The sequence below is a fragment of the Hippocampus zosterae genome, chromosome 20 (assembly GCF_025434085.1).
Source record: "Hippocampus zosterae strain Florida chromosome 20, ASM2543408v3, whole genome shotgun sequence".
Taxonomy (NCBI): Eukaryota; Metazoa; Chordata; class Actinopteri; order Syngnathiformes; family Syngnathidae; genus Hippocampus; species Hippocampus zosterae.
Window position 1 is genome coordinate 10,837,671 of NC_067470.1, and position 27,589 is coordinate 10,865,259.

The 27,589-nt window shown below is 44.9% G+C and overlaps 2 protein-coding genes and 1 long non-coding RNA gene across 3 annotated transcripts; 2 read left to right on the top strand and 1 right to left on the bottom strand.

Annotated features, from left to right (window-relative positions):
• Positions 1-3,612: 3,612 nt before the first annotated feature.
• On the bottom strand, positions 3,613-5,719 carry LOC127593074 (uncharacterized). The gene is made up of 2 exons (XM_052054292.1): positions 4,074-5,719; positions 3,613-3,997 (listed from the first exon to the last, which is right to left on the bottom strand). The coding sequence occupies exon 1, from the start codon at positions 5,709-5,711 to the stop codon at positions 4,725-4,727; it is 987 nt and encodes a 328-aa protein (XP_051910252.1). The 5' UTR covers positions 5,712-5,719; the 3' UTR covers positions 3,613-3,997; positions 4,074-4,724.
• Positions 5,720-10,740: 5,021 nt separating this feature from the next.
• On the top strand, positions 10,741-13,805 carry LOC127593065 (zinc finger protein OZF-like). Its single transcript, XM_052054277.1, has 3 exons — positions 10,741-11,073; positions 11,114-11,225; positions 11,768-13,805. The coding sequence occupies exons 2-3, from the start codon at positions 11,117-11,119 to the stop codon at positions 13,045-13,047; spliced, it is 1,389 nt and encodes a 462-aa protein (XP_051910237.1). The 5' UTR covers positions 10,741-11,073; positions 11,114-11,116; the 3' UTR covers positions 13,048-13,805.
• A 1,566-nt stretch (positions 13,806-15,371) lies between these two features.
• Positions 15,372-19,336, top strand: LOC127593101 (uncharacterized). Its single transcript, XR_007960314.1, has 2 exons — positions 15,372-18,089; positions 18,373-19,336. It is a non-coding gene; the product is annotated as an uncharacterized LOC127593101 (long non-coding RNA).
• The last annotated feature ends 8,253 nt before the right edge of the window (positions 19,337-27,589 follow it).

The window sequence follows — 27,589 nt, forward strand, 5'->3', positions numbered from 1 at the left end:
AAATAATGTGAAGATCATTTGAATGAGGATGCTTGTGGGCTTTGATTTCACATTTTTATTGAGAAAAATAAGATGCTCCAATGTTTTAAACTTCAGCCTGTTGCGTCTTTTACAAGCAATTTCTCCTGCTGTGAAGAACACACGCTCACAAGGGACGGATGAGGCTGGCGTACAAAGGAACTCCTTTGCGAGGTGGGAGAGGTTTGGGAAAGAAGTGTGTTGGTCCTTCCAGTACAGCTGCTTCCTGGAACCTTGATTGTCAAACATGGAGTGGAGAGTCAACCAATAATTACTGATTGTCAATTAATCATCAACATGGCAACCGTGAAAAGATGAGAACGTTTGTATACCTGGCGTAATACCGGGTGTATCGCGAACTTCATTCTCATGCTTGGCCCGATAATGCCTCAGCATGGTGGAGGTGCTTCTGTTGGCGAATTGACTTGGCAAATTCGACATTTCACCTGTAATGAAATGTGAATAAGAAGTAACTAAGTTACCTTGAAATGTATTCGGATTAGAACGGTACAACACGTCAATAATCTGAGAGGCACTCGGCGAGTGCCTCTCGCCGAGAGGCTCTCGGCGACAGAAGGCGATTTGAATAAATAAATAAATAAATAATACCTTATTCTCCAGGACATCAAAATGGTCCCACACGGCAGATGATTTGCGTCTCTGCTCCATAATCGGCAAGGAAGGCAAGGCACGAACACGAAGTCTGCACTGACACGAGCTTCGACAAGCGAGCGTGAGTGAGGTCTGGCTTGTTTCGGCAGGTGTTCCTTATAAACACTGTGTGGCGGGCTTTTGCTGTGTCAACGCCCTCTGCACTGAGTCGACGCCCCCTGGACTAAGTGGCGCAGCCTGTACTGTGCCAAGCAGCTGATGCAGGTGCAGTTCACGTGTCAATTAGCAGCCTGGACTGTGTCAACGCAGCCGATGTGTCAATTAGCAGCCTGGACTGTGTCAACGCAGCCGGTGTGTCAATTAGAAGCCTGGACTGTGTCAACGCAGTTCACGTGTCAATCACGTGACGTAATGAGCCAGCACATGCCTCGACACTTGGTTTGCTCTGTGAGCCCGGCGCATGTGTCAATGCATCGGTGTCGCTGGACCCATCACTAGCAGGTAAGAAACAAACGCCATCCCGTGGTCGCGTGTAAACATCTTGGGACTGCAATAATCTGTCCAAACGTTTCAGAGTGTTTTTTTGATCGTAACACAGGCCAAAGCTATTGATTAACCCCATTCGAATGACGCTGTTCAGGAATTATTCCGCTAGAAGGAGTAGTAGAACACTGTTGAGGAATTTCACCTTGCTATGAGAACTATCGACACTAGTCTCTGTCCTGAACATCTGCTGAAGTACTTAAAACAAAGAATGTGAAGTATAGATCCTATTTTCACTTGGTTAATTAACAGCTAGTGATGGGTCCAGCGACACCGATGCATTGACACATGCGCCGGGCTCACAGAGCAAACCACGTGTCGATGCATGTGCTGGCTCATTACGTCACGTGATTGACACGTGAACTGCGTTGACACAGTCCAGGCTTCTAATTGACACACCGGCTGCGTTGACACAGTCCGGGCTGCTAATTGACACATCGGCTGCGTTGACACAGTCCAGGCTGCTAATTGACACGTGAACTGCACCGGTGCAGTTTAGACTGCATCGGCTGCTTGGCACAGTACAGGCTGCGCCACTTAGTCCAGGGGGCGTCGACTCAGTGCAGAGGGCGTTGACGCAGCAAAAGCCCGCCGCACAGTGTTTATAAGGAAGTGGGTTTGGCGACACAATGCCACTTGCCGAAACAAGCCAGACCTCACTCACGCTCGCTTGTCGAAGTTCGTGTCAGTGCAGACTTCGTGTTCGTGCCTTGCCTTCCTTGCCGATTATGGAGCAGAGACGCAAATCATCCGCCGTGTGGGACCATTTTGATGTACCGGAGAATACGGTTTTATTTATTTATTTATTCAAATCGCCTTCTGTCGCCGAGAGCCTCTCGGCGAGAGGCACTCGCCGAGTGCCTCTCAGATTATTGACATGTGTTGTACCATTCTAATCCGAATACATTTCAAGGTAACTCTTAGTTACTTCTTATTCACATTTCATTACAGGTGAAATGTCGAATTTGCCAAGTCGAATTGTCATACACCAACAGAAGCACCTCCACCATGCTGAGGCATTATCGGGCCAAGCATGAGAATGAAGTTCGCGATACACCCAGTATTACGCCAGGTATACAAACGTTATATCAGAAGAGGGAGTTAAGAACCATTTAAAATACTGACACAAGGGAGCACAGGAATGTGCCATGCTGTTCTTCCACTAAAGGTGAATGCAATGTCTGAGGCATGCAAATATTATTTGAGGACGCCATTGGGATGTTCATTTAACATGTTGCGGTGTTCTGCTGTTAAACAGCTGCAAAGATCCCCGGGTAGACGGGAGCAAAACTGCACACAATCGAAACGTCCCGCGATTTGTCTTGTCTAATTGTCTGTGTGTGGCTCTTCTGTGCTGAAGCTGTGAGCATACTGTGGCGTCGCGCATGCGTCTGTTTCCTGACACAATCATCCATTTTGAATGCGTGACGCTGATGTATGGATACGCCTTAAGTTCAGAGGAGCCAATCAGCGCATCGTTATCGCCGACATGCCCCCGTCTCCAGTTCGTCAAACATTATACACACACTGAGTCGCGCTGCTGCGTCCTCAGCAATTCATCTGTTCGTGCACGCAAATAATACAGCGGATAATTTTAACAAGCGATCGCGGTAATGCGCAGATTATAGTCCAAAAATAGAAAATGTATAACGTAAAAATCACTTTATAATTTATTATTTTATACAATTTGCCGAGGGTCCAGACAGAGGAGGCCCGGACAGAGGAGGTCGGCGGTCCGGTCGTGGATCGCGATCCGCCAGTTGAGGAAGGGGCTGTATTATTTAGGTCCATGCTTCTATCATTAAAAGTAAGAATTTATTGTGTTCAATAAATTTACTCTTCATTCGCTATGTTTTTCTGTCTACACATGAATGTTGACGGTTAATATACTTGTGTGCAACGGTGAATGGTTTAATAACATTTTACAGATATTTCCTATTGGCTGTGAGGCACGTCGGCCTCACAGTGCACAGGTGCAGGATTCGAATCCGGTTCCGGCCTTCCTGTGTGGAGTCTCCGGCTTCTTCGCATCCTCCCACATTCCAAAAACATGCGGGGCAGGTTAATGGAACACTCCAAATAATTGTCCGTGATTGTGAGGGCAGATGGTTGTTCGTCTGTGTGCACTGCGATTTGCTGGCAACCGGTTCAGGGTGTCCCCCCCCCTACTGCCCAACAACTGCTGGGACAGGCTGCACAGCATATCTCGTGACCCTTGTGAGGATAAAGCGGATCAGAAAAAGTGTGGATATGTTTTCTATCAATATTAACAATAAGACATCCATCCACTTTTGACCCATATATCCTCCAGGGTCACGGGACATGCTGGAGCCATGGCACTGTTGTTTAAAATAAAGGTTTCAGAAAGGGCAAGTCCGTGTACATCCAGCCCACTGCTGAAAAGAGTGCAATCTAGAGAAGTCAAAAAACAACAACTGGTTTATGGAGCAAATTTGAAGCTTCATTTTCCCAAAATTGCATCAGTACATACTGTATGTCAAATAGACTTCAGTAATTCCTCTCTCAACTTAACATACAAGTCACTTGCATCCAATGTATCTGATGGCGCGTGCCATTCATTTTCCTCCATAAGCGAACAACACAGTTCAAATACAGTTTCATCACAAGGAAAATTGCCTTTTGTAGTGCACTCTTCCATACATGCAGTGACCTCTTCCGTTCCAACAGGTTTTAATTGATCCTCGGCACTGTGCATCGCAGGGAATGAATACATGACGACTGGTCGACCTAAAGCTGTATCATGGTGCAATCTTGGTCTTATTTTGTGTGCGTTCCACGTGTTCACAACTTCATCCAGCTCATCCTGAACACAAAGCAGCATAGTTAAGTCTTATATTTTCATTCGTCCAAAAATAATTTGTCCAGAAAAATTATTCTACCTGCACAAGATTAAGAAAGCAGAACCGGATAAGACTTTTATCCAGAAAATCTCCTGGAAAGTGGCCATCATCTTGAAGAGTTTGTGTAGACCTCATTTCGAATGACTAAACTTGGTTCGATGACAACATTGGAGACATTTTACTTTCGCTAGGTCGCTACCACTGTCAGACGAACACAGAGAAGCTCCACCCGCTGTATTTATATGGACACGGAACGCTGTAACCTTCCACACAAAATAGTTCCAAACAAGTAACAATCGCGTCAGTGGCATACATCGTATACCTGTATGATACAGAGAGAGAGAGAGAAGAACAGATAACTTTGGTCTTGTCAGTGGAGCAATATGGCAACTCTTTAAAAGTAAACTTTCCATTCATAAACTCTTTAAGTATCCGTTTTCGGTGTCTCGCGCTGCCGTGGCTGGCAAAACAGACGTGGGCGTGGACTTCTGCAGCGCGCTTGTTGTTTTGTTTCTGGTGTATTTATAGAGCAACGTAACATCCGCTTGTGACGTGTGCCGCGTTAATCTCGCGAGAAAATTTTTAATCCCGTTAAAATTCATTTAAATTAATGCCAATAAAGGCAGCTCTAATATATAATCCTCATCTCACCCCTCGGGTGGTGTCCGTCCCTCATTCAGTTCGGGTCCTCTACCAGAGGCCAGGAAGCTTGAGGGTTCTGCGCAGTATCCTTGCTGTTCCCAGCACTGCACATTTCTGGACTGAGATGTCCGATGTTGTTCCCGGGATCTGTTGCAGCCACTCATCTAGTTTGGGGGTCACTGCCCCAAGTGCTCCGACCACCACAGGCACGACTGTCACCTTTACCTTCCAGGCTCTCTCCAGCTCCTCTCTGAGCCCTTGGTATTTCTCGAGTTTCTCATGTTCCTTCTTCCTGATGTTTCCATCACTTGGGACCGCTACATCCACTACAACGGCTTTCCTCTGCCCTTTATCTATGATCACGATATCTGGTTGGTTCGCCATTACCATCTTGTCAGTCTGGATCTGGAAGTCCCACAGGATCTTCGCTCTGTCATTCTCCACCACCTTCGGAGGTGTTTCCCATTTTGACCTTGGGGTTTCCAGTCCATACTCCGCACAGATGTTTCGGTAGACTATGCCAGCCACCTGGTTATGGCGTTCCATGTAGGCTTTCCCTGCCAGCATCTTACACCCTGCAGTTATGTGTTGGATCGTCTCAGGTGCCTCTTTGCACAACCTACACCTTGGGTCTTGTCTGGTGTGGTATATCTGGGCCTCGATTGCTCTGGTGCTCAAGGCCTGCTCCTGAGCAGCCAGGATGAGTGCCTCTGTGCTGTCCTTCAGGCCAGCCCTCTCTAGCCACTGATAGGACTTCTTGAGATCAGCCACTTCAGTTATGGTCCGGTGGTACATCCCGTGTAGGGGCTTGTCCTCCCATGATGGTCCCTCTTCCAGCACCTCATCTTCTGTTCCCCATTGTCTGAGACATTCTCTGAGTACGTCATCCGTTGGAGCCTTCTCCTTGATGTATTCATGGAGCTTGGATGTTTCATCCTGGACAGTGGCTCTCACACTCACTAGTCCCCGGCCTCCTTCCTTTCGGCTTGCGTACAGTCTCAGGGTGCTGGATTTGGGATGGAACCCTCCATGCATGGTTAGGAGCTTTCGGGTCTTAACGTCCGTGGTCTGAATCTCTTCCTTTGGCCACCTTATTATTGCTGCAGGGTATCTGATCACTGGCAGGGCATAGCTGTTTATTGCCCGGGTCTTATTCTTGCCATTGAGCTGGCTTCTTAGGACTTGCCTCACTCGCTGGAGGTATTTGGCCGTAGCCGCTTTCCTTGTTGCCAGTTCGAGGTTGCCATTGGCTTGTGGTATACCAAGGTACTTGTAGCTGTCCTCAATGTCTGCTATTGTTCCTTCAGGGAGTGAGACCCCTTCAGTGCAGACTACCTTTCCTCTCTTAGTCACCATCCGACTACATTTCTCAAGCCCGAATGACATCCCGATGTCGCTGCTGTAGGTCCTGGTCGTGTGGATCAGGGAATCTATGTCCCTTTCGCTCTTAGCATACAGCTTTATGTCATCCATGTAGAGGAGGTGACTGATCGTAGCTCCATTTCTGAGGCGGTATCCATAGCCTGTCTTGGTGATTACTTGGCTTAGTGGGTTCAGTCCTATGCAGAACAGCAGTGGGGAGCGTGCATCACCTTGGTATATGCCACATTTGATGGACACTTGGGTAAGTGGCTTGCCATTGGCTTCAAGTGTGCTTTTCCACATCCTCATCGAGTTCGCAACGAAAGCTCTTAGGGTCCTGTTCACCTTATACAACTCCAAGCATTCAGTGATCCATGTATGTGGCATCGAGTCATAGGCTTTCTTGTAATCAATCCAAGCTGTGCACAGGTTGGTACGTCGGGACCTGCAGTCTTGTGCGACTGTTCTGTCAACCAGGAGCTGATGTTTGGCTCCTCTGGTATCTCTACCAATGCCCTTCTGCGCTTTGTTCATGTATTGATCCATGTGTCCACTTATCTTAGCCGCAATGATGCCTGACATGAGCTTCCATGTTGTGGAGAGACAGGTTATTGGCCGATAGTTGGATGGGGCTGCACCCTTCGAGGGATCCTTCATGATCAGGATCGTTCGCCCTTCGGTTAGCCATTCTGGGTGAGTCCCATCCCTCAGCAGCTGGTTCATTTGTACTGCTAGGCGCTCATGGAGTGCTGTGAGTTTCTTTAGCCAGTAGGTGTGGACCATGTCCGGGCCTGGTGCTGTCCAATTCTTCATCTGGATGTACCTCTCGGGTATCGGCCTTTTCATCACACCTCTCTGGGCCTCCGTCAATTGACTCACATCTTTCCGGGCCGCCTTGATCTTAGCCTCCAACCGTCTTTTCCATGGTGGGTAACGTATCTCATGGTTTCCAGAGCCCAGAGTCTCCAGGATCACTGATGCTGAAGCGTATATCAGTTCATTGGTTTCTGTGATCGTTACGGTAGGGATCGCCCTCAGTGCTGCATTTACACTTTCTATGAGACTTTCAGATGGTACTTCACATAGCCTTTGTAATTGGTTTCTAGGTTGCCCAGCTTTCATTCTCGCCATGATCTTAGCTTTCAGCCTCGCTCAGCATTTCATTCATTGGGGCTGGCCACCCAATCTCATCATCTGCATTCATTGGGGCTTGCCTCCCAATCTCTTGTATGACCTCCTCCTCTGATCTGGCAGCCTTCACCATGGAACCTGCGTTGTACCTCATCAATCTCAAGTTGTGACAGCAGTTGCCGTTTGTGGATGTTGGAACACTGAGCTACGAGTTGTTTCGTGGTCAACCGTGACTGTGGGTTTCGAAGTAACCATTTAGCCCACATTCTCTGCATGTAACCCCTCTGATTAGGGTTGCTTGAGTAGTAGCATTCCAACAGAGCCATGTTATCGCATCTCGCCCATCTCCGCTTTGTTCCAGTAGCCCATTTTTCATCAAGGTGCTCTGGTTCCCCAGCACCTGACGCAGACCTTGTTTGGCCGGGCGACATCTGAGCAGGCATGTCATTCGTTTTATTGTCTCTCATCATTGTATGAGGTAGGCATTAGCGTAAAGGATCTTGCCCAAGGACCCACACTGGATGGTGTTATGTGCTCATTTTTTGCCCCAAGCGGGATTCGAACCACCGTCTCCTGTATGCGAAACCGATGCCTTACCAACTGAGCTATCCAGCCGCTATCTATATATATATACACACACACACACACACACACACACACACACACACACACACACACACACACACACACACACACACACACACACACACACACACACACACACACACACACACACACACACACACACACACATATTCATTCATTCATCTTCCGTACCGCTTGATCCTCACTAGGATCGCGGGGGGTGCTGGAGCCCATCCCGGCAGTCTCCGGGCAGTAGGCGGGGTACACCCTGAATCGGTTGCCAGCCAATCGCAGGGCACACATAGACGAACAACCATCCACGCTCACACTCACACCTAGGGACAATATAGAGTGTTCAATCAGCCTGCCATGCATATTTTTGGAATGTGGGAGGAAACCGGAGCACCCGGAGAAAACCCACGCAGGCCCGGGGAGAACATGCAAACTCCACACAGGGAGGCCGGAGCTGGAATTGAACCCGGTACCTCTGCACTGTGAAGCCGACGTGCTAACCACTGGACTACCGGGCCGCCTATATATATATATATATATATATATATATATATATATATATATATATATATATATATATATATATATATATATATATATATATATATATATATATATATATATATATATATATATATATATATAAGACATCCTTTATTCGTCCCACACTGGGGAAATATATATATATATATATATATATATATATATATATATATATATATATATATATATATATATATATATATATATATATACACACACAGAGAAAGATAGAGAGGTAGAGAGACAGAAAGAATAATCAAAAGTATGAATTGTTTTTATAAAATCACTTCTGTACTTTCTTCTTCAGGTATTATGAGCCGGGCGCGTAAGGGTTAAAACTTTAAGACTGAATATTCATTCTCTGAATATTGACCAATCAAAATTCTTGTCCACCCTGCTTCATTTGCATGCAGCCCACTTGTGAACATGTCGGTGTTCGAGTCGCAACTGAGACATGAATGATCGCATGTTATAGTTGACATGCTCACTTGTAAGGGCCAAATGTCCACTGGGTACACTAGTTAAGGTGTTCTGGCCTTAGCAGGGAACTTGTCAGTTTAAAAATTGATCGCTAGCTCACTAGTCAGGCATATTATGTCCACTAGTTACACTAGTTAGATCTTCCAAACCTTACTAGCTGACTAGTGAGGTACAAAATGTTCACTAGTTAACTTGTAAATGCGACAATTTCCACTAGTTGCACTCGTTGGTCTCATTTCAAACTCACTTGTGAACTAGTGAAACACATGTTTTCTTTCTAGTAAACTAGTTGAGTCCAGAGTGAGCCACTAGTTCACTAGAGACGCTCGTGTTTATTCAACTAGTTAACTAGTGGGAGGCATTTTGTCTCACTAGTCAGACCAAAAAATGAACTTGTGCAAGGTTTGACTGAACATGTTTGACATTTTTCCTACATGTTGGGCCTTTCTTTTCACTTGTTGGTGTAAATCAGCACTTGTGCAGCGACTGTGCACGAGTGCAACAAATATCAAACATGTAGGGATTTTTGTTGCACTAGCTCATGTTTTTGGCATACTAGCTGGCATGTACATCGTACTAGCTAAATAAAATTGCTTACTAGTTGACATGTGTGCACAACTAGTGAACTTGTAAAGTTTTGTAACTGCCAAACATGTAAACTAGCCAAATGTAATTATTTCACTAGTAAACTAGATGTGTGCACATGTCACCTAGTGCCCAGTTTTGTCAAACATGTTCAGTCAAAGCCTATACATGTTCAGCATTGAGCCTGACAAGTGAGACAAAATACGATCCACTAGTTAACTAGTGATATGAAAATCTGTGTCACTAGCTCACTAGTGTGTCACACTGAACCCAACTAGTTTACTAGTGAGGAAACATGTGTATCACTAGTTAACAAGTACAGTGAAAATGGGCCCACCTAGTGGATATCTCTACATTGACTTGTGAACATGTTCACATTTTGAAACCGTCTAGTTAACGTGTAAGGTCAAATCGATTGCACCTAGTTCACTAGTTTGGATTTCTGGATTCACTCGTCGACATGTAACCAATAATGGGCATCCTCTAGTGAACTAGCTGCAAATCCTCAGGACAACTTGTAAACTAGTGTAAAACATGCAAATGAAGTGGATGTGATTATGACAAAATCTGAATCCCGATTGTTGTATTTTAACTGCAGATCCAATAGGAATCCTGCAGCCACATTTCTGCCCCACTTCCTCATTATATTTTGTGCAACTAGCTTACTAGTGAGCATGTTGGCATCCACTAGTTCTGCTAGTGAACATTTTAGACCTCACTAGTTGAACTAGTGAGACATTAAATGTCACACTTGTGCAACTAGTAAATATTTGGGGCATCATCAGTGAACAAGTAACATTTTTGACACTCACTAGTTAGATATCAAGGCGTCAAGGGCCCTTAACTAGTAAATTAGCTACTGTTTTATCCGCCACTAGTAAACTAGTGAGTATTTCAGCTCACACTTGTTTACTCGCGCAGGAAATCACGGGTCACAAGTTCACATGTTAGAATAATCCATGATTGACAAGTTAACATGTTGCTGAAAATGAATGACTAGTTGGAGTTTGTATGCAACTAGTTCGACATTCGGTGTCACTAGTGTGGCAGAGTGTCGAACTAGTGCTGAAAGAGATCAAACTAGTGTAACACGTTATGTTTGATATAAGGGATTTGGAATAAATGCTCAAATGGCTTGCCATAGGTGACTCCAAATCCTCTCTCCCTCGTGCTTTCGAAGCTCTTTCGTGGCAAACCTTTTCACTCCGAGGCAGCTCACGGCCACTTCTGACACCATGTGTTGTCTCTCTTATCATGTAATGAAGGAGACGAGGTGTGTTGGATAGAACTCGTTCACTCTTTACTTCCAACTTGTACTCTCAACTCCTGTGCCATGCTGGGTAATGTAGTTCTTATGTTATTTTACGCATAGCATCACAGTACTGTATCCATTTTACGAGTCTAGGCTATTGTTGCCTTTAAGTTTGTCCCTAAGGCTTTGCCGTACATCGTTGTGCGATCGCTGAAGCTGTACCTCTGCACGCCACACTACAACACGGCGCCAGTTTAAAAAGTAACAATTAAAAAAAGAACAATAACCAACATTTCGTCTCGAATTACAGGCTAAGAATTACGTACTTAGCCTCGACGCAGGACACCCATCATTGCTTTATTGGACTATAACATAATTATCACAAGATTCGGGGCCTAGTTTAGCTTACTTAGCTTAGCTTACTTGGCCTAGCTTGCTAGCCGCCGCAAAGCAGAGGTGTGAACGTAAAGTGTTGTGAATTTACCGAAATATGAGCACAAGAGGAAAGGCGGAGCACCATGAGCAACTTTGTGGAGCAAAAGAAGACAGCGGTGCTGTTTTTAACCAGTCTCGATCTCGATTCGGCTCACGTGGAGCAGGTTTGGGCATTACTAGTTCTTTCACCATAGGTTACGACCTACTTTTCTTCCTGTCATGATTAACCATTTTACGCAACTTTTCTGTCAAAAGCGGTCAAGAGAGACAAATTGACTTCCTTTTCTTTTCTCCCAGTTATCTTCCCTTCGCTGCGTTCTTACTTTTTGGAAATTATTATTTTTTTCTGGGAAGGGGAAGGCAGTTGATTTGACGGACACGCCTGCTAGCTCCAGTTGGGTGCTCTTTTCCTCATGGTTCTCTGTGCCTTGCCATGTCTTTTTTCATATAGTTCATCAGGGTGTGTGTGTGTGTGTGTGTGTGTGTGTGCACATAGGCATCTTGTGTTATGTATCTGTTAGTTGGGGAGGGAGGAGAAGGGTCCTATTTTTATGTTGTAATTTTGATGTTTTAATTGCACAGCACTTTTGAGTTGTACTTTTCTGTTTGAAAAGTGCAATATAAACGAACTTCGATTGATCTGGCTCTTCTCATAACTTTCATTGTCAATCTAAACCATGATTCCACACGTGTTTGTCTTTTTCAGACATCAGCGAAGATGTTTGTCCTGAGTGGCTGGATGCAGAGCCTTCTCATTTGAAAGAAGAAGAGGAGCAGCAAGCCCAATACATTAAAGAGGAGGAGCTAGAGCACCCTTGCACGAAAGCGGAGGTGGATGAGCCCCCTGACATCAAAGAAGAGGAGGAGGAGGAGGTTATCTGGAAGGTGCCATTTAATGGCGTCCCTCTGAGTATAAATGAGGCAAACGGAGAGGCTCCAAGCAGAAGCTCATGTCAACACATGACAACAAAAGGTGTTGGAAACCACCAGGAAGAATCAAAAGCAGATGGCCTCTTAGCTCCACTATCAGATAGTGACAGCACATCGTCAAATGCAGATGATGATGATGATGATGATGATGAGGATGTAGATGAGTCAGAAGGTGATCTGACGTGTAACACTGACAGCAAACCCTGGAAATGTTCTCACTGTGGGAAAATGTATGCTTATAAAAGTGCTTTGGAATTACACATCAGAAAACACACTGGTGAGAAACCGTTCACCTGCTCAGAATGTGGCCGGAAATTCTCTTGTAAGGGAACCTTAACAGGTCACACAAGAACCCACACTGGTGAGAAACCTTTTTCCTGCTTAGTTTGTGGCCAAAGATTCTGTTGGAGGGAAAGCTTAAAAAAGCACCTAAGAACCCACACTGGTGAGAAACCTTTTGCCTGCTCAGATTGTGGTCAAATATTCTCTGAGAAGGCAAACTTAAATAAGCACATACGAACTCACACTGGTGAGAAACCTTTTACCTGCTTAGTTTGTGGCCAAACATTCTCTCGGAAGGAAAGCTTAACAGTTCACACAAGTACCCACACTGGTGAGAAACCTCTTTCGTGCTCAGTTTGTGGTCAAAGATTCTCTCAGAAGGATCACTTAATGCGTCACACAAGTACACACACTGCTGAGAAGCCTTTTGCTTGCTCAGTTTGTGGTCAAAGATTCTCTTGGAAGGGACACCTAGAATGTCACACAAGAACCCATACTGGTGAGAAACCTTTTTCATGTTCAGAGTGTGGCCAAAGATTCTCTCAGAAGGGGAACTTAAACATACACACAAAAACACACACTGGTGAGAAACGTTTTGCCTGCTTAGTTTGTGGCCAAAGATTTTCTCAGAAGGGAACCTTAATAAGTCACACAAGAACCCACAGTGGTGAGAAACCTTTTGCCTGCACAGATTGTGGGCAAAGATTCTCTCAGAAAGGAAGCTTAATAAATCACGCAAGAACCCATGCTGGTGAGAATACGTTTGCCTGCTGAGTTTTTGGCCAAAGATTCTTGTGGCAACATCAGATTAATAATCGCAAGTGTGTTGAGATGAACGGGGATCAGCTAACAGTTAAGTTTTCAGCTTTCATCTGTGCAGGCTTCATGATTTCATCACCAAGGCTGATTGCATGTTCCTTCTTATCGGGATACCGAACTTTTCTTTCCCTTGACTGCATTGAAAATTACTTTTGGATTCTTCATGGAAGTTAATTTTCATTGGGTTGTGAGTTGTGGTTTTTAAATATGGCTTGTTTTCAGAGGATTTTTGGTCATTTATATTAGTTCTTTTTTTTCTAATTTCAAAATTGAACCGTCTTTGTCTGGACAGGTTTGGTCATTTGTATTTGTTTTTTCTTTTTTGTTTTTTTTCCCTCCTCAAAATTGAACCCTCTTTGAATTGGAAAAATGTTTTCTGTCTTCAATTTTGCTCCATGTGCTCATTTCTCCCCACCCACTTGCTGTCAATCAACTTTGGAGGTGCTCGGAGTTGAAAGGGCAGTTGGGATGTGGACGTTTTTTGAATGAGCAATGAAACAATATTCATGTAATCTGTGCACAAAATACTAGTTTGTGTGCATTTGATAAATATGTTAATGTCTCTATCCTGTATCATTTGGGCCACGAATAAGGTCAAGGTCATCTTTATTGTCAAATATGCTATATGTATATATAAAATATTACACATGTCCGTGAAGTTACTTTGTATATGTTATGCTTTTTTAAAAATAAAACGTAACTGACTATTCATTAATTTTGTCTCAGTTTGAACTTTTCTGGGTTCAGTTTAATTGTCTAATGTCTGCACCGCTTCCTGGAAAACCTCTGGACTTCTTCTGATCCAATCTGTGCCACAGTCCACGGGAATGAAAAGACCTCTGAGCTCAAGGTTTGGAAGCTCCTCTTTCAGAGGCCTCATCATGGCGGCCGGATCATGTCGCTTTGGTCATTGCCACAAGTTTCACACTTTTCATCCACTTGCATCCATCCATACTGAATAGACGCACCTGAAACCCTGGACTCTCCCCCACTCACCCCTTGTAAATAGCACAGCCACCTTATGCAGCTGCATATATGCTTCTATCTTAGATTTTATATTGCATTCTGTACTGTGTACAGGTCATTTTTTAAAATTTATTTTGTGCATTTAAATACTTCATGTTTTTCTACTTTCTTCCCTCCAAATGTTGGTGCTGTAAATTGCAAATTTCTCCATTGGAGACAGTTTTCCCATTATGTCCGGAATATTTACATAGTGCCCTATCAGTCCTTGTCTATAAAGGTAGAATATTGACATTTCAATCTACCAGTGTTTTAAATATAGGCCTACATCATAATATAATAAATTTAGAAGCGCTTTGTACCTTGGTTCGTTCAAAACAATATTTCACTGTGAATAGTCGTGGCATTGAAGAAAATTGAGTATTTGGTGCCCTTTTTACTGTTTTATAAATTCTTCATTATTATTACTGTACTTATCTTTGTGAAAGTTTTTGAAACATTCAGATTGACTAGTTATTTTGTGTCTGCGATTGGCTGGCAACCGGTTCAGGGTGTCCCTCGCCTACTGCCCGAAGAAGGCTGGGATAGGCTCCAACACCCCCTGCAACCCTTGTGAGGATAAAGCGGATCAGAAAATGGATGGATGGATAAGATAAGAAAACCTTTATTTGTTTCGCAATGGAGAAATTTGCAAATTACAGCAGCAAATTTTGGAGGGAAGACAATCGAAACTCATGAAGTATTTGCATGCACAAAATCAATTAAAAAATTAACTGTACACAGTACTGAATGCAATATAAAATATAAGATAGAAGCATATATGCTGCATAAGGTGGCTGTGCCATTTACAATGTGTCAGTGGGGGAGACTCTAGGTTTTCAGGTGCGTCTTTTCAGTTTGGATCGATGGAAGTTATTTGGTAAAATAAAGCAAAACTGACAAATACTCAGTTTGTTCATTTCTGTCAGAGGTGGTGTGGGTGATGTGGGTAGGGGGCGGCACCACAAAGCATTTATGCTTCGGGCACCAAAATGGCTGGCGCCGCCCTGGTTGAAAGCAACTCTGAAGGACAATGGAACAGATGAAAAGGTAGCTCAGAGGTATTTTCATTCCCATGGATTGTGACACAGACTGGAACAGAAGAAGTCCAGAGGTTTTTAAGGAAGCGGTGCAGACAGAAAACAATTAAACTGAACCCAGAAAAGGTCAAACTGAGCCAAAGTGAGTGAACATTCAGTTCTATTTTATTTTTTAAAAAGCGTAACATGTAAAAAGTAACGACACAGACATTTGTCATATTTTATTGATGGCCTAAATGATACAGGATAGACATGAACATTTATATCAAATGCACAAAAATTAGCATTTTGTGGACAGATTCCATAATTTTTTTATCGTTCATAAAAAAAAAAACCCCTCCACATTCCAACTGCCCTTTCAACTTCTGAGCACCTCCGAAGGCGATTGACAGCAAGTGCGTGTGGAGAAATGAGCATCCATCCATCCATCTTCTACCGCTTATCCGGGGCCGGGTCGCGGGGGCAACAGCTTTAGCAGGGAAGTCCGGACTTCCCTCTCCCTAGCTACTTCTTCCGGCTCTCCCTGGGGGACCCCGAGGCATTCCCATGCCAGCTGGGTGACATAGTCTCTCCAGCGTGTCCTGGGTCTTCCTCAGGGTCTCCTCCCGGTGGGACATGCCCGGAACACCTCGCCAGGGAGGCGTTCAGGAGGCATCCGAATCAGATGCCCATGCCACCTCATCTGGCTCCTCTCGATGTGGTGGAGAAGCGGCTCGACTCTGAGCCCATCCCGGATGACCGAGCTTCTCACTTTATCTCTAAGGGAGAGCCCGGACACACTGCGGAGAAAACTCATTTCGGCCGCTTGTATCCGGGATGTCGTTCTTTCGGTCACGACCCTTAGCTCGTGACCATAGATGAGGGTTGGAACGTAGATCGACCGGTAAATTGAGAGCTTCGCCCTTTGGCTCAGCTCCTTCTTCACCACGACAGACCGATGCAACGTCCGCATCACAGCAGACGCTGCACCGATCCGCCTGTCGATCTCTCGCTCCCTCCGGTCCTCACTCGTGAGCAAGAACCCAAGATACTTAAACTCCTCCACTTGGGGCAAGATCTCCCCACCGACCCGGAGGGGGCACTCCACCCTTTACCGACTGAGGACCATGGTTTCAGATTTGGAGGTGGTGATTTTCATCCCAACCGCTTCACACTCGGCTGCGAAACGCTCCAGTGAGAGTTGGAGGGCCTTTTTTGAAGGAGCCAACAGCACCACATCATCTGCAAAAAGCAGGGATGCAATACTGAGGCCACCAAAACGGATCCCCTCAATGCTTCGGCTGCGCCTAGAAATTCTGTCCATAAAGGTTATGAACAGAATCGGCGACAAAGGGCAGCCTTGGCGGAGTCCTACCCCCACTGGAAACGATTCTTACTGCCGGCAATGCGAACCAAACTCTGACATTGGTGGTATAGTGACCGAACAGCCCGTATCAGGGGGTTCGGTACCCCATACCCACGAAGCACCCCCCACAGAACACACCGAGAGACATGGTCAAACGCCTTCTCCAAGTCCACAAAACACATGCAGACTGGTTGGGCGAATTCCCACATACCCTCGAGGACCCTGCTAAGGGTGTAGAGCTGGTCCACTGTTCCACGGCCGGGACGAAAACCACACTGCTCCTCCTCAATCTGAGGCTCGACTTCCTGACGGACCCTCCTCTCGAGCACCCCTGAATAGACCTTACCAGGGAGGCTGAGGAGTGTGATCCCTCTGTAGTTGAAACACACCCTCCGGTCCCCCTTTTTAAGAGGGACTACCACCCCGGTCTGCCAATCCAGAGGCACTCTCCCCGTTGACCACGCGATGTTGCAGAGGCGTGTCAACCAGGACAGCCCCACAACATCCAGAGCCTTGAGGAACTGCGGGTGGATCTCATCCACCCCTGGGGCCTTGCCACCGAGGAGCTTTTTAACCACATCGGTGACTTCAACAACAGAGATAGTAGAGCCCACCTCAGGGTCCTCAGACTGCTTTGCCCAAGGAAGACGTGTTGGTGGAGTTGAGGAGGTCTTCGAAGTACTCGGCCCACCGGTTCACAACGTCCCGAGTCAAAGTCAGCAGCGCCCCATCCCCACTGTACACAGTGTTAGTGGTGCACTGCTTCCCCCTCCTGAGACGTCGGATGGTGGACCAGAATTTCCTCGAAGCCGTCCGGAAGTCGGCCTCCATGGCCTCACCGAACTCTTCCCACGCTCGGGTTTTAGCCTCGGCGACCACTGAAGCTGTGTTCCGCTTGGCCAGTCGATACCCGTCAGCTGCCACTGGGGTTCCACAGGCCATAAAGGCTCGATAGGACTCCTTCTTCAGCTTGACGACATCCCTTACTGCTGGTGTCCACCAGCGAGTACAAGGGTTGCCGCCACGCCAGGCACCAACCACCTTACGGCCACAACTCAGATTGGCCGCCTCAACAATAGAGGCACGGAACATGGTCCACTCGACTCAATGTCCCCCGTCTCCCCCGGAACATGGGAAAAGCTCTGTCGTAGGTGGGAGTTGAAACTCCTTCGGACAGGGGATTCCGCCAGACGCTCCCAACAAACCCTCACAATACGTTTGGGTCTGTCAGGACGGACCGGCATCTTCCCCCACCATCGGAGCCTACTCACCACCAGGTGATGATCAGTTGTCAGGTCCGCCCCTCTCTTCACCCGAGTGTCCAAAACATGTGTCCGCAAATCCGATGATACAACCACAAGGTCGATCATCGAACTACGGGTGTCCTGGTGCCAAGTGCACATATGGACACTGTCCTGCCCACAGTAAAAGTTTCGGGCCATTTCATTAATAGTAATTTTGTTTAGAATATTGATTAGTTATCGCGGTGCATTGTGGGTAGCAGATGCCATGTTTCATCAGACGAGTCATTACAGAAAGCCTGACCGTGGTCGTTGCAACTGTACCTCCTGAGTTATATTCCTTTCGTTTCACCTTCGAAAGCAATGGCTGTAAGTCTGCTCGTGTTTATCATTATTTAGAAATGTGTTTTAGAGATTGCTTTCCCTCAATTGTTGTTCTTGGAAACTCGCTAGCTTAGGGTATTGCTAACGATGACGATTGCTAAATCAGTGCTAACAAGCTAATTAGCATGCAAAGGTGTTGCGAAAATGCATTGTTTATCGTTGTTTGTCACATTTTGAGCTGTATTTATATCCTTTGTTAAACACCTGACGATTTGTGTTGTATTTGTGTACACAATATTAATGCATGTTTTAAATCTGTTCATTTCAGTTTCACTCTACAATTCATTGAGCTGATGTCACAGTTGTTCACTGTACGCCGTCAAGAAGACGTAATAAAGGAGCAAGGCGCTCAGTTTCCTGGCTCATGAAGAAATGAGTTTGGCTTGCTTACTATTAACATTTATAGTATTTAACACGTAGCGATAACAGTACAGTGAAAAGCCATATCAGCAGTTGATGCAAGATAGAACCACAACGCAGCGATGGACAATGCCCAAGAAGAAATGGCTTACTCCGAAGCCAAAGCATCATCGAAGGCATCATCCAAACACTCATCCATATTGTCCAGTGTACTGGAAGCAGCCATCTTGGCAAGAGCCTCTGCAGAAGCTACAAATGCTAAAGCTTCATACAGGAAAAAACAATTGGAAATCAAGAAACAACAAGCAAAACTGGAATTAGAAAAAGCAACATTAGAGGCAGATCTAGATCTGCTGGAGATGGAGAAGGAAGTGGCAGCCGCTACAGCGAAAGCTAGAAGCAGCTGTAGCGATCGAACATGGCAAAGCTGAAAGCGTCAAGAGTGCAGTCCCACTACAAGCAGTAAGAGAACGAACTATGGAGTACGTGCAACACCAGACCCAGCTGAAGTCGCAAGTTCAACCGGCAAGGACACAATTGTTCACCTCAAGGACACCCGAACAACACCGCTCTCCACCGGTACACAAGAAAACGTATGTAAAGGATGAAACACCTGACATACCAAGAGACTATGTGAAGCATAGCTACCACGCTTCCCCCAATAATGATCCACCCATGGCAGACTTTACTAAGTTCCTTGCACGCAGAGAGTTAGTCACAACAGGGCTATTTCAGTTTGACGACACCCCAGAAAACGCTAGAGCATGGCAGTTGTCATTCATAAATGCAACCGGAAATGTTGGTCTCACATGCAGTCAGAAGTTAGATCTCCTAGTCAAGTGGCTCGGTAAAGAGTCCTCAGAATACGAAAAGAGAATCAGAGCTGTATATACCACTAACCCTCAAGCAGCCCTCCAGGTGTCATGGGACAGGCTCCAACAATGTTACGCTACACCAGAAGTAGTAGAAAACGCCCTCTTTGAAAAATTAGACAACTTCCCTCGCCTTACAAACAGAGACAACGTAAAACTCAGGGAGCTCTGAGATCTGCTCTTAGAGCTACAAGTTGCTAAAGATGAGACTTATCTCCCTGGTCTTGCTTACCTCGACACACACCATGGTGTTAAGCTCATAGTTGAAAAGTTGCCTCTAAGTCTCCAAGAAAGATGGCTTCACACAGGCTCAAAATACAAACAACTATATGACGTGTCGTTCCCTCTTTCGCATATTTTGTCAGGTTTGTCCAAGATGAGGCTAAAGCAAGAAACGATCCAAGTTTTGCCATCATCATCGAGTTCAACACCATCAAGCAGCATACTGAGAATTTTTCACCACCCGACAATAAAAACTCTGACCCTACTGAAGCAGGAAATTCACATACCAAAAAACATGGACTTCGAATCCTTTGATGACCCTTCAAACCCTTTGATGACCTCCAACCATACTGACCACAAGACGTTTGACCCTGAGAACAACTTGGACCCGGACAATAACTTTTTCAAGACCGACCGACCGCGAGGCAGCCAGCGACGACCGACCGTGAGGGAGCCAGTGATGACCGCGAGAAAGCCAGCGACGACTGCAGGGAAGCCAGCGACCGTGAGGAAGCCTGGAGACAACCAGCCTGCGACCACCGTGAGGGAGCCAACGACGACCGCAAGGGAGCTAGAGACAACCGAGAGGAAACCAGCGACGACTGCAGGGGAGCCAGTGACCGCGAGGGAGCGGGGAGACGGCGAGCCTGAGGCAGCCGGGAGACAACCAGCCAGCGCACGTGAGAGAGCCGGGAGGCAGCCAGCCGGCGAGCGTAAGGGAGTCGGCGACGACCGCAAGGGAGCCAGTGACCACGAGGGACCCAGTGATGACGGCGAGAGAGCGAGCGACGACAGCGAGGGAACCAACAACGGCCGTGAGGGAGCCATCGACGACCGTGTGGGAGCGGGAAATTCACATCCCAAAAACATGAACTTCCAACCCTTTGAAGATATTGACTATAAGCCATTCGATCCCGAGAACAATTTGGACCCAGACAATAACTTCTTCAACAACAAACAAAGGGTAACAAACTCTGACTATTACCTGGATGAACAATTCAACACTAATATAAAATTGGAAAATGCACTTTCAGTAATACACTTAAACAGTAGAAGTCTCTATAAAAACTTCACAAAAATTAAAGAATACCTGACTAAATTCAATAAATTTAAAATAATTGCCATATCAGAAACTTGGCTTGATGAAGATAAAACAACTGAAATGGAAATAGAAGGTTATGAAATGTTTGCAACTAATAGAGAAAACAAAAAAGGAGGGGGGGTTGCAATATATGTAGACAAAGCACTTAAATGCAGTAAAATCGAGAGATTGACAAACACAATAGAAAATCTAATGGAATGTCTAACCATTGAAATACACAATAAAAAGGCATCAAATATCATCATAAGTTGCATCTATAGGACACCAGGAACATGTATTGACACATTCAATAAAAAACTAACAGATATGCTCAGTTACTACAACGATAAGAAAACACGAATAATATGTGGTGACTTTAACATTGACTTATTAAACCCAAATAGACACAAAAAACAACTGACTTCATAAATACTATGTACAGCAACAGCTTTTTCCCAGTAATCCTGAAACCTAGCAGAATAACAGTTGACACGGCCACATTAATAGATAACATATTTATAAATAAGATTGATCATAAAATGGAAAGTGGACTTCTCATTAATGACATAAGTGACCACCTGCCTGTTTTTGCAGTTTTTCATAATTATTTCGATAGAAAAGCCAAATCAACAAATTGTATAACAGAAATAAGACTAAGAACCCAACGTTCCATCGATGCCTTTAAGCAAGACCTAGAAAAACAAAACTGGACCGAGGTCTACTCAAACGAAAACCCAAATACAGCGTTTGAAGTATTTCAGTCTACCATAATCTCCTTATATGATAAACATTTTCCATTAACTAAAGTTTCCAAAAAGTATAAAGACCCAAGTAAGCCATGGATAACGAAAGGCATAGAAAACGCATGTAAAAAGAAAAACAATTTATATAAATTGTTTTTAAAATTCAGAACTGAAGAAGCAGAAAAAAAATATAAGACCTATAAAAATAAACTAGTAAATATTATAAGAACCAGTAAAAGAGATCATTATCATGCACTATTAGAGCAGAATAAAGGTAACGCACTAGAAATATGGAAAATACTTAACCAAGTAATCAGAAATTGTCCTAAAAAAATGGATTATCCAGAGTATTTTATCAAAGGCAAAAATACTATTTTGGAAAAAACTGCAGAAATAGCAACTGAATTTAATGAGTATTTTGTCAACATCGGCAGTAACCTAGCAAAACAAATTCCTGATCCAACAGACCTGTTTGAAGTGGATAGATACGTAGAAAAAAACTCCTCCACGATGTTCCTTACTGCAGTAAAACAAGAAGAAGTATCAAATATTATAAAAACTTTTAAAAATAAAAAGTCAACTGATTGCTTTAATATTGATATGACAATAATCAAGCAGATTATAGAATATGTAGTGCACATATACAACCTGTCATTCAAAGCTGGTATCTTTCCATCAAAAATGAAAATTGCTAAAGTTATTCCAATCTATAAAAGTGGAGAAAAACATCTGTTTACAAATTATAGACCAATATCACTACTACCACAATTTTCAAAAATATTAGAAAAACTATTTTCTCGCAGAGTTGATAGATTTATACAAAAGCATGCGCTGTTAAGTGAGAATCAATATGGCTTCAGGGAAAAACGGACCACCTCAATGGCAGTTATGGAGTTTGTGGAAGCAATAGCCACTAATATAGACAACAAAGAATTTACTGTTGGGGTTTTCCTAGATCTAAAAAAAGCTTTTGACACAATAGATCACAGTATATTATTGAAAAAACTAGAAAGATATGGCATTAGAGGTGTAGCTTATAAATGGATAAAAAGTTATTTAGAAAACAGATATCAGTACGTGCAACTCAACAATAAAAAAACAAATCAACTGAAAATCACTCACGGAGTACCTCAGGGGTCAGTGCTTGGTCCAAAACTATTCATCTTATATATAAATGATATCTGCAAGGTCTCAAAACTATTTAAATGTGTCCTATTTGCTGATGATACAACTTTCTACTGTTCTGGAATAAATCTGAAACAGCTCCTGACAACCGTAGAAAACGAATTAAACAAATTAAAAAACTGGTTCGACAGAAATAAATTGTCACTCAACCTGAAAAAATCGAAGTCAATTGTTTTTGGCACAAGACCAATGAAACACCAAGCTAAAATTATGGTAAACTCAATTGAAATAGAAAGAGCGTATGAAACCAAGTTTCTCGGATTAGTAATAGACTCAAAACTATGTTGGAAACCACATATCGATAACGTAAAAAGAAAAATAGCCAAGACCGTAGGGATCCTCTACAAAACCAAGGAAGTGCTAAATAAGAGATCCTTGTACACATTATACACTTCATTATTATTACCATACATGACCTACTGTGTGGAAATATGGGGAAATGCCTGCAAAACAAACACACTCCCTGTTCTCAAACTACAAAAAAAAGCAATTCGAATTATTAATAGATCAAAATATATGGAACCCACAAATCCACTATTTATTAAATTAAATACGATAAAATTTTATGACCTGGTTGACTTTAAAATTGCCCAATTAATGTACAAAGCACACAATAACCTGCTCTGCCAAAACATTCAGAAGTTTTTTTAAATTCGAGAAAGCAACTATGAATTAAGAGGTACCAACTTATTCAAAAAACTCAAAACAAGAACAAACATCAAGCAAAGAAGTGTATCTAGCAAAGGTGTTAATCTGTGGAATAATCTCGAAACGGACCTAAAAATGAGTAAATCGCTTGCTGAGTTCAAAAACAAATTTAAAAAAATAGTACAAACAACCTACACCAATCAGAGTTAAAATGATAAATTCTAAACATTAAATATAATGATAAATCAGAACTAAGTTGATAAATAGAGAAAGGTATTGCAATATCCATTATGAATACAAGAGAAAATTGACACAAGAGTGCCAGGGTGAGGATGTATATAATCCCGATACAAACCAAAAGTTGTGAAAATATCACGGTTAAGGGTAAAGTATGAGCCTTAATGGAGACTTCTTTTACTTCTTCTTACTTTTTCTTTTCTGATTGATATAAAAATGATTCAGTAGATATAAACACATAACGGGGTAGGACTATCCATCCATCCATCCATCCATCCATCCATCCATCCATCCATCCATCCATCATCTACCGCTTGTCGATCATCGAACTGCGACCTAGGGTGTCCTGGTGCCAAGTGCACATATGGACACCCTTGTGTTTGAACAAGGTGTTCGTTATGGACAATCCGTGACGAGCACAGAAGTCCAATAACAAAACACCACTCGGGTTCAGATCGGGGGGGCCGTTCCTCCCAATCACGCCCCTCCAGGTCTCACTGTCATTGCCCACGTGAGCATTGAAGTCCCCCAGCAGAACAAGGGAGTCCCCAGCAGGAGTACTCTCCAGCACGCCCTCCAAGGACTCCAAAAAGGGTGGGTATGCTGAGCTGCTGTTTGGTGCATATGCACAAATAACAGTCAGGACCCGTCCACCCACCCGAAGGCGGAGGGAGGCAACCCTCTCGTCTACCGGTGTGAACCCCAATGTACAGGCACTGAGCCGGGGGGCAATGAGTATGCCCACACCTGCTCTGCGCCTCTCACCGTGAGCAACTCCAGAGTGGAAGAGAGTCCAACCCCTCTCGAGAGAACTGGTACCAGAACCCAGGCTGTGTGTGGAGGCAAGTCCGACTATATCCAGTCGGAAATTCTCTGCCTCACACACCAGCTCGGGCTCCTTCCCTGCCAGAGAGGTGACATTCCATGTCCCAAGAGCTAGCTTCTGCAGCCGAGGATCGGACCGCCAGGGTCCCCGCCTTTGGCTGCCGCCCAGCTCACATAGCACCCGACCCCTTTGGCCCCTCTCATGGGTGGTGAGCCCATGGGAAGGGGGACCCACGTTGCCTCTTCGGGCTGTGCCCGACCGGGCCCCATGGGTGTAGGCCCGGCCACCAGGCGCTTGCCAACGAGCCCCACCTCCAGGCCTGGCTCCAGAGGGGGGCCCCGGTGACCCGCGTCCGGGCAAGGGAAACCTAGATCCATTTATTTCATTCATCATGGGGGTCTTTGAGCCGTGCTTTGTCTGGCCCCTCACCTAGAACCTGTTTGCCATGGGTGACCCTGCCAGGGGCATAAAGCCCCAGACAACTTAGCTTCTAGGATCATTGGGACACACAAACCACTCCACCACGGTAAGGTGACGACTCTCGGAGGGGGCGGGGGTAGGACTAGATACGTTTTTTTACTTCATCCTACTCACTTGAACATAATAACTGTGTTGAATGAAGACTGATTTATTTCTTTTACTTTTTTATCTACCTTATTTTCTGTCAAATTATTACTGTATATGTTTTATGTTCAATAAACAACCCAAACCATCTGCAGCAGTCAACCCTTCCCCAAAGGTGAAAGACCACCATACAAACAACCTAGCTACAAAACACCTCTTACAGTAAACAAAAAAGAGGTTGACACAGCCACTCCAGATAATACAGAGGAGGATGATTTAACACGCTACTCCAACACACTGCCCCGTTCATAAGAAATCACATCCTCTGGCTAGATGTAGAGCATTCCGGACCAAACCACTACAAGAAAGGAGGAACATACTCAAGGAATACAGAAGATGTTTTCGCTGCTGTTCTCCCCTTCATTAAATAAAGGACTGCGACATGAAATTAAACAGCGAGGAGTGTCACAGCGAAAAACACTGCTCTGTCATGCATACTGAGTCAAGTCGACAACTTCAGCTGGAAAACGCGCCTAAACCAGAGCCTCAGCTCCAAGACAACACACCACCAGAGGTACCGTCACGATGCACTGAGATCTGTGGTAAAGGCAGTCCGCCGCACTCTTGCTCGAAGGTATGTCTCGTTCGTGTTTTCCCAAAAGACCAGCCAGAACGATCCGTTAAGATGTATGTAATCCTTGACGATTAGAGCAATAGCTCGCTGGCTCGTCACAAATTCTTCAACCTCTTCGGGATCAAGAGTAGCCCCCTGACTTATGAGATGAGAACGTGCGCTGGTCTGACCGAAATGCTTGGCAGAAAAGCAACGGGGTTCCAAATTGAGCCAGTAGCTGGAAGCCCACGTCTAGACCTCTCACCTCTTATTGAATGTGATGGGATCGTTTTCAATAGAGGTGAGATACCTACGCCCGAAATCGCTCTCGCCCACGCCCACTTAAAACACCTCGCTCCTTTCATTCCAAAGTACGATCCTGATGCTCAAATTGCAGTTTTACTGGGCAGAGACATTATACAAGTCCACAAAGCACGGCAGTAGATCAACGGACCCCACAATGCTCCCTTTGCCCAGCGCCTGGATCTAGGCTGGGTAATCGTGGGAGAAGTGTGTCTTAATGCTCACAAGTCAACAGTCAGCATTTACAAAACTCACATGCTCTCCAATGGTCGCCTGTCTCTCCTCACTCCTTGTCCCAACAGCATCACTACCAAAGAAAAAACATGCTACGGCGGGGAGCACAACAATGGTTTCTCTAACCGCAGCTCGAAAGCCGATGCAGTAGCTGAAACGCTCGGAGACGACGTTTTTGAGTGTGCAGAGAACGATGACCAGTGTACCATGCCTTTCGAGGATGAGACCTTAAAAATAATGGTGAAGGAGGTACACCAGGACAAAAATAACAACTGGGTCGCTCCATTACCGTTCAAGTCACCTCGCTTGCCACTCCAAAACAACAGGGACCAAGCATCGTCAAAACATAACTCGCTCGGACGCAGCCGAATGAAAAACCCTCAAATGAAAGCCTTTGTGGAGAGACACTTCTATGTAGATGATGGGTTGCTTTCACTCCCCACCGAGTCTGGAGCCATAGATTTGCTCGGGGGCACGTGTGCATCCGTGGCCTAGTCCAATCTCAAGCTCCACAAAATCGCCTCAAACAGTGTCTCAGTGATGCAACCCTTCAAACCAGAAGTCCTGACCACCGATATCAAAGATTTGAGCCTCAGCGATGAGACGCTACTACTTCAGAGAAGTCTCGGGTTGTGCTGGCACAGAAGCACCGACTCCTTCACGTTCAAGATAGCTGTCAACGACAAACCCTACATCCGTCATGGGGTTCTATCAGTAATCAACAGCATCTTTGACCCATTGGGACTAGCAACAGCAGTAACAATTAAAAGCAGACTTCAGTTACGCCAACTTTCAAATGGAGTCCAAGATTGGGACGCTCCTCTCTCTCAGAAAAATGGACTATCATCAGAACGCTCCCAACGCTTTTCAAATTGGAACTTGCTGGTACGTGCCATTGCATTCCTGACTCACCAAGCTCGTTCCCATTTATCTAGTAACTCATCGAATCACTCATGGAAAGGGTGGCATCTGTGTCCTATACCACGCACTCCAGAGGAGCTACACATCACCAGTAGCCTCATCCTGCAGTCCGTTCAACGAGATCCCTTCCCTGACGAATAATCCAAATAAATCAAACCGTCCACAGCTCAAGTCCTATTGTAGCTTTCGATCCCTACACGAGTGACCGAGTGACGGCCTCATTAAAGTCAGTCGTTGTCTCAAGCATGCTTCACAAAATCAAGCACCAAGAAATGAATGGACAATGGCCATCATCAAAGCCACATTTCAAAGCGACGACGGAAGGTCAGAAAGGTCGAAGTGAGGACATCATGTTTGAACAAGGTGTTCGTTATGGACAGTCGTCACGGACTGTCCATAACACAGAAGTCCAATAACAAAACACCACTCGAGTTCTGATCGGGGGGGGGCATTCCTCCCAATCACGCCCCTCCAGGTCTCACTGTCATTGCCCACGTGAGCATTGAAGTCCCCCAGTAGAACAAGGGAGTCCCCAGCAGCAGTACTCTCCAGCACACCCTCCAAGGACTCCAAAAAGGCATTGTATGCTGAGCTGCGGTTTGGTGCATATGCACAAACAACAGTCAGGATCCGTCTCCCTACCCGAAGGGGGAGGGAGGCAACCCTCTCGTCTACC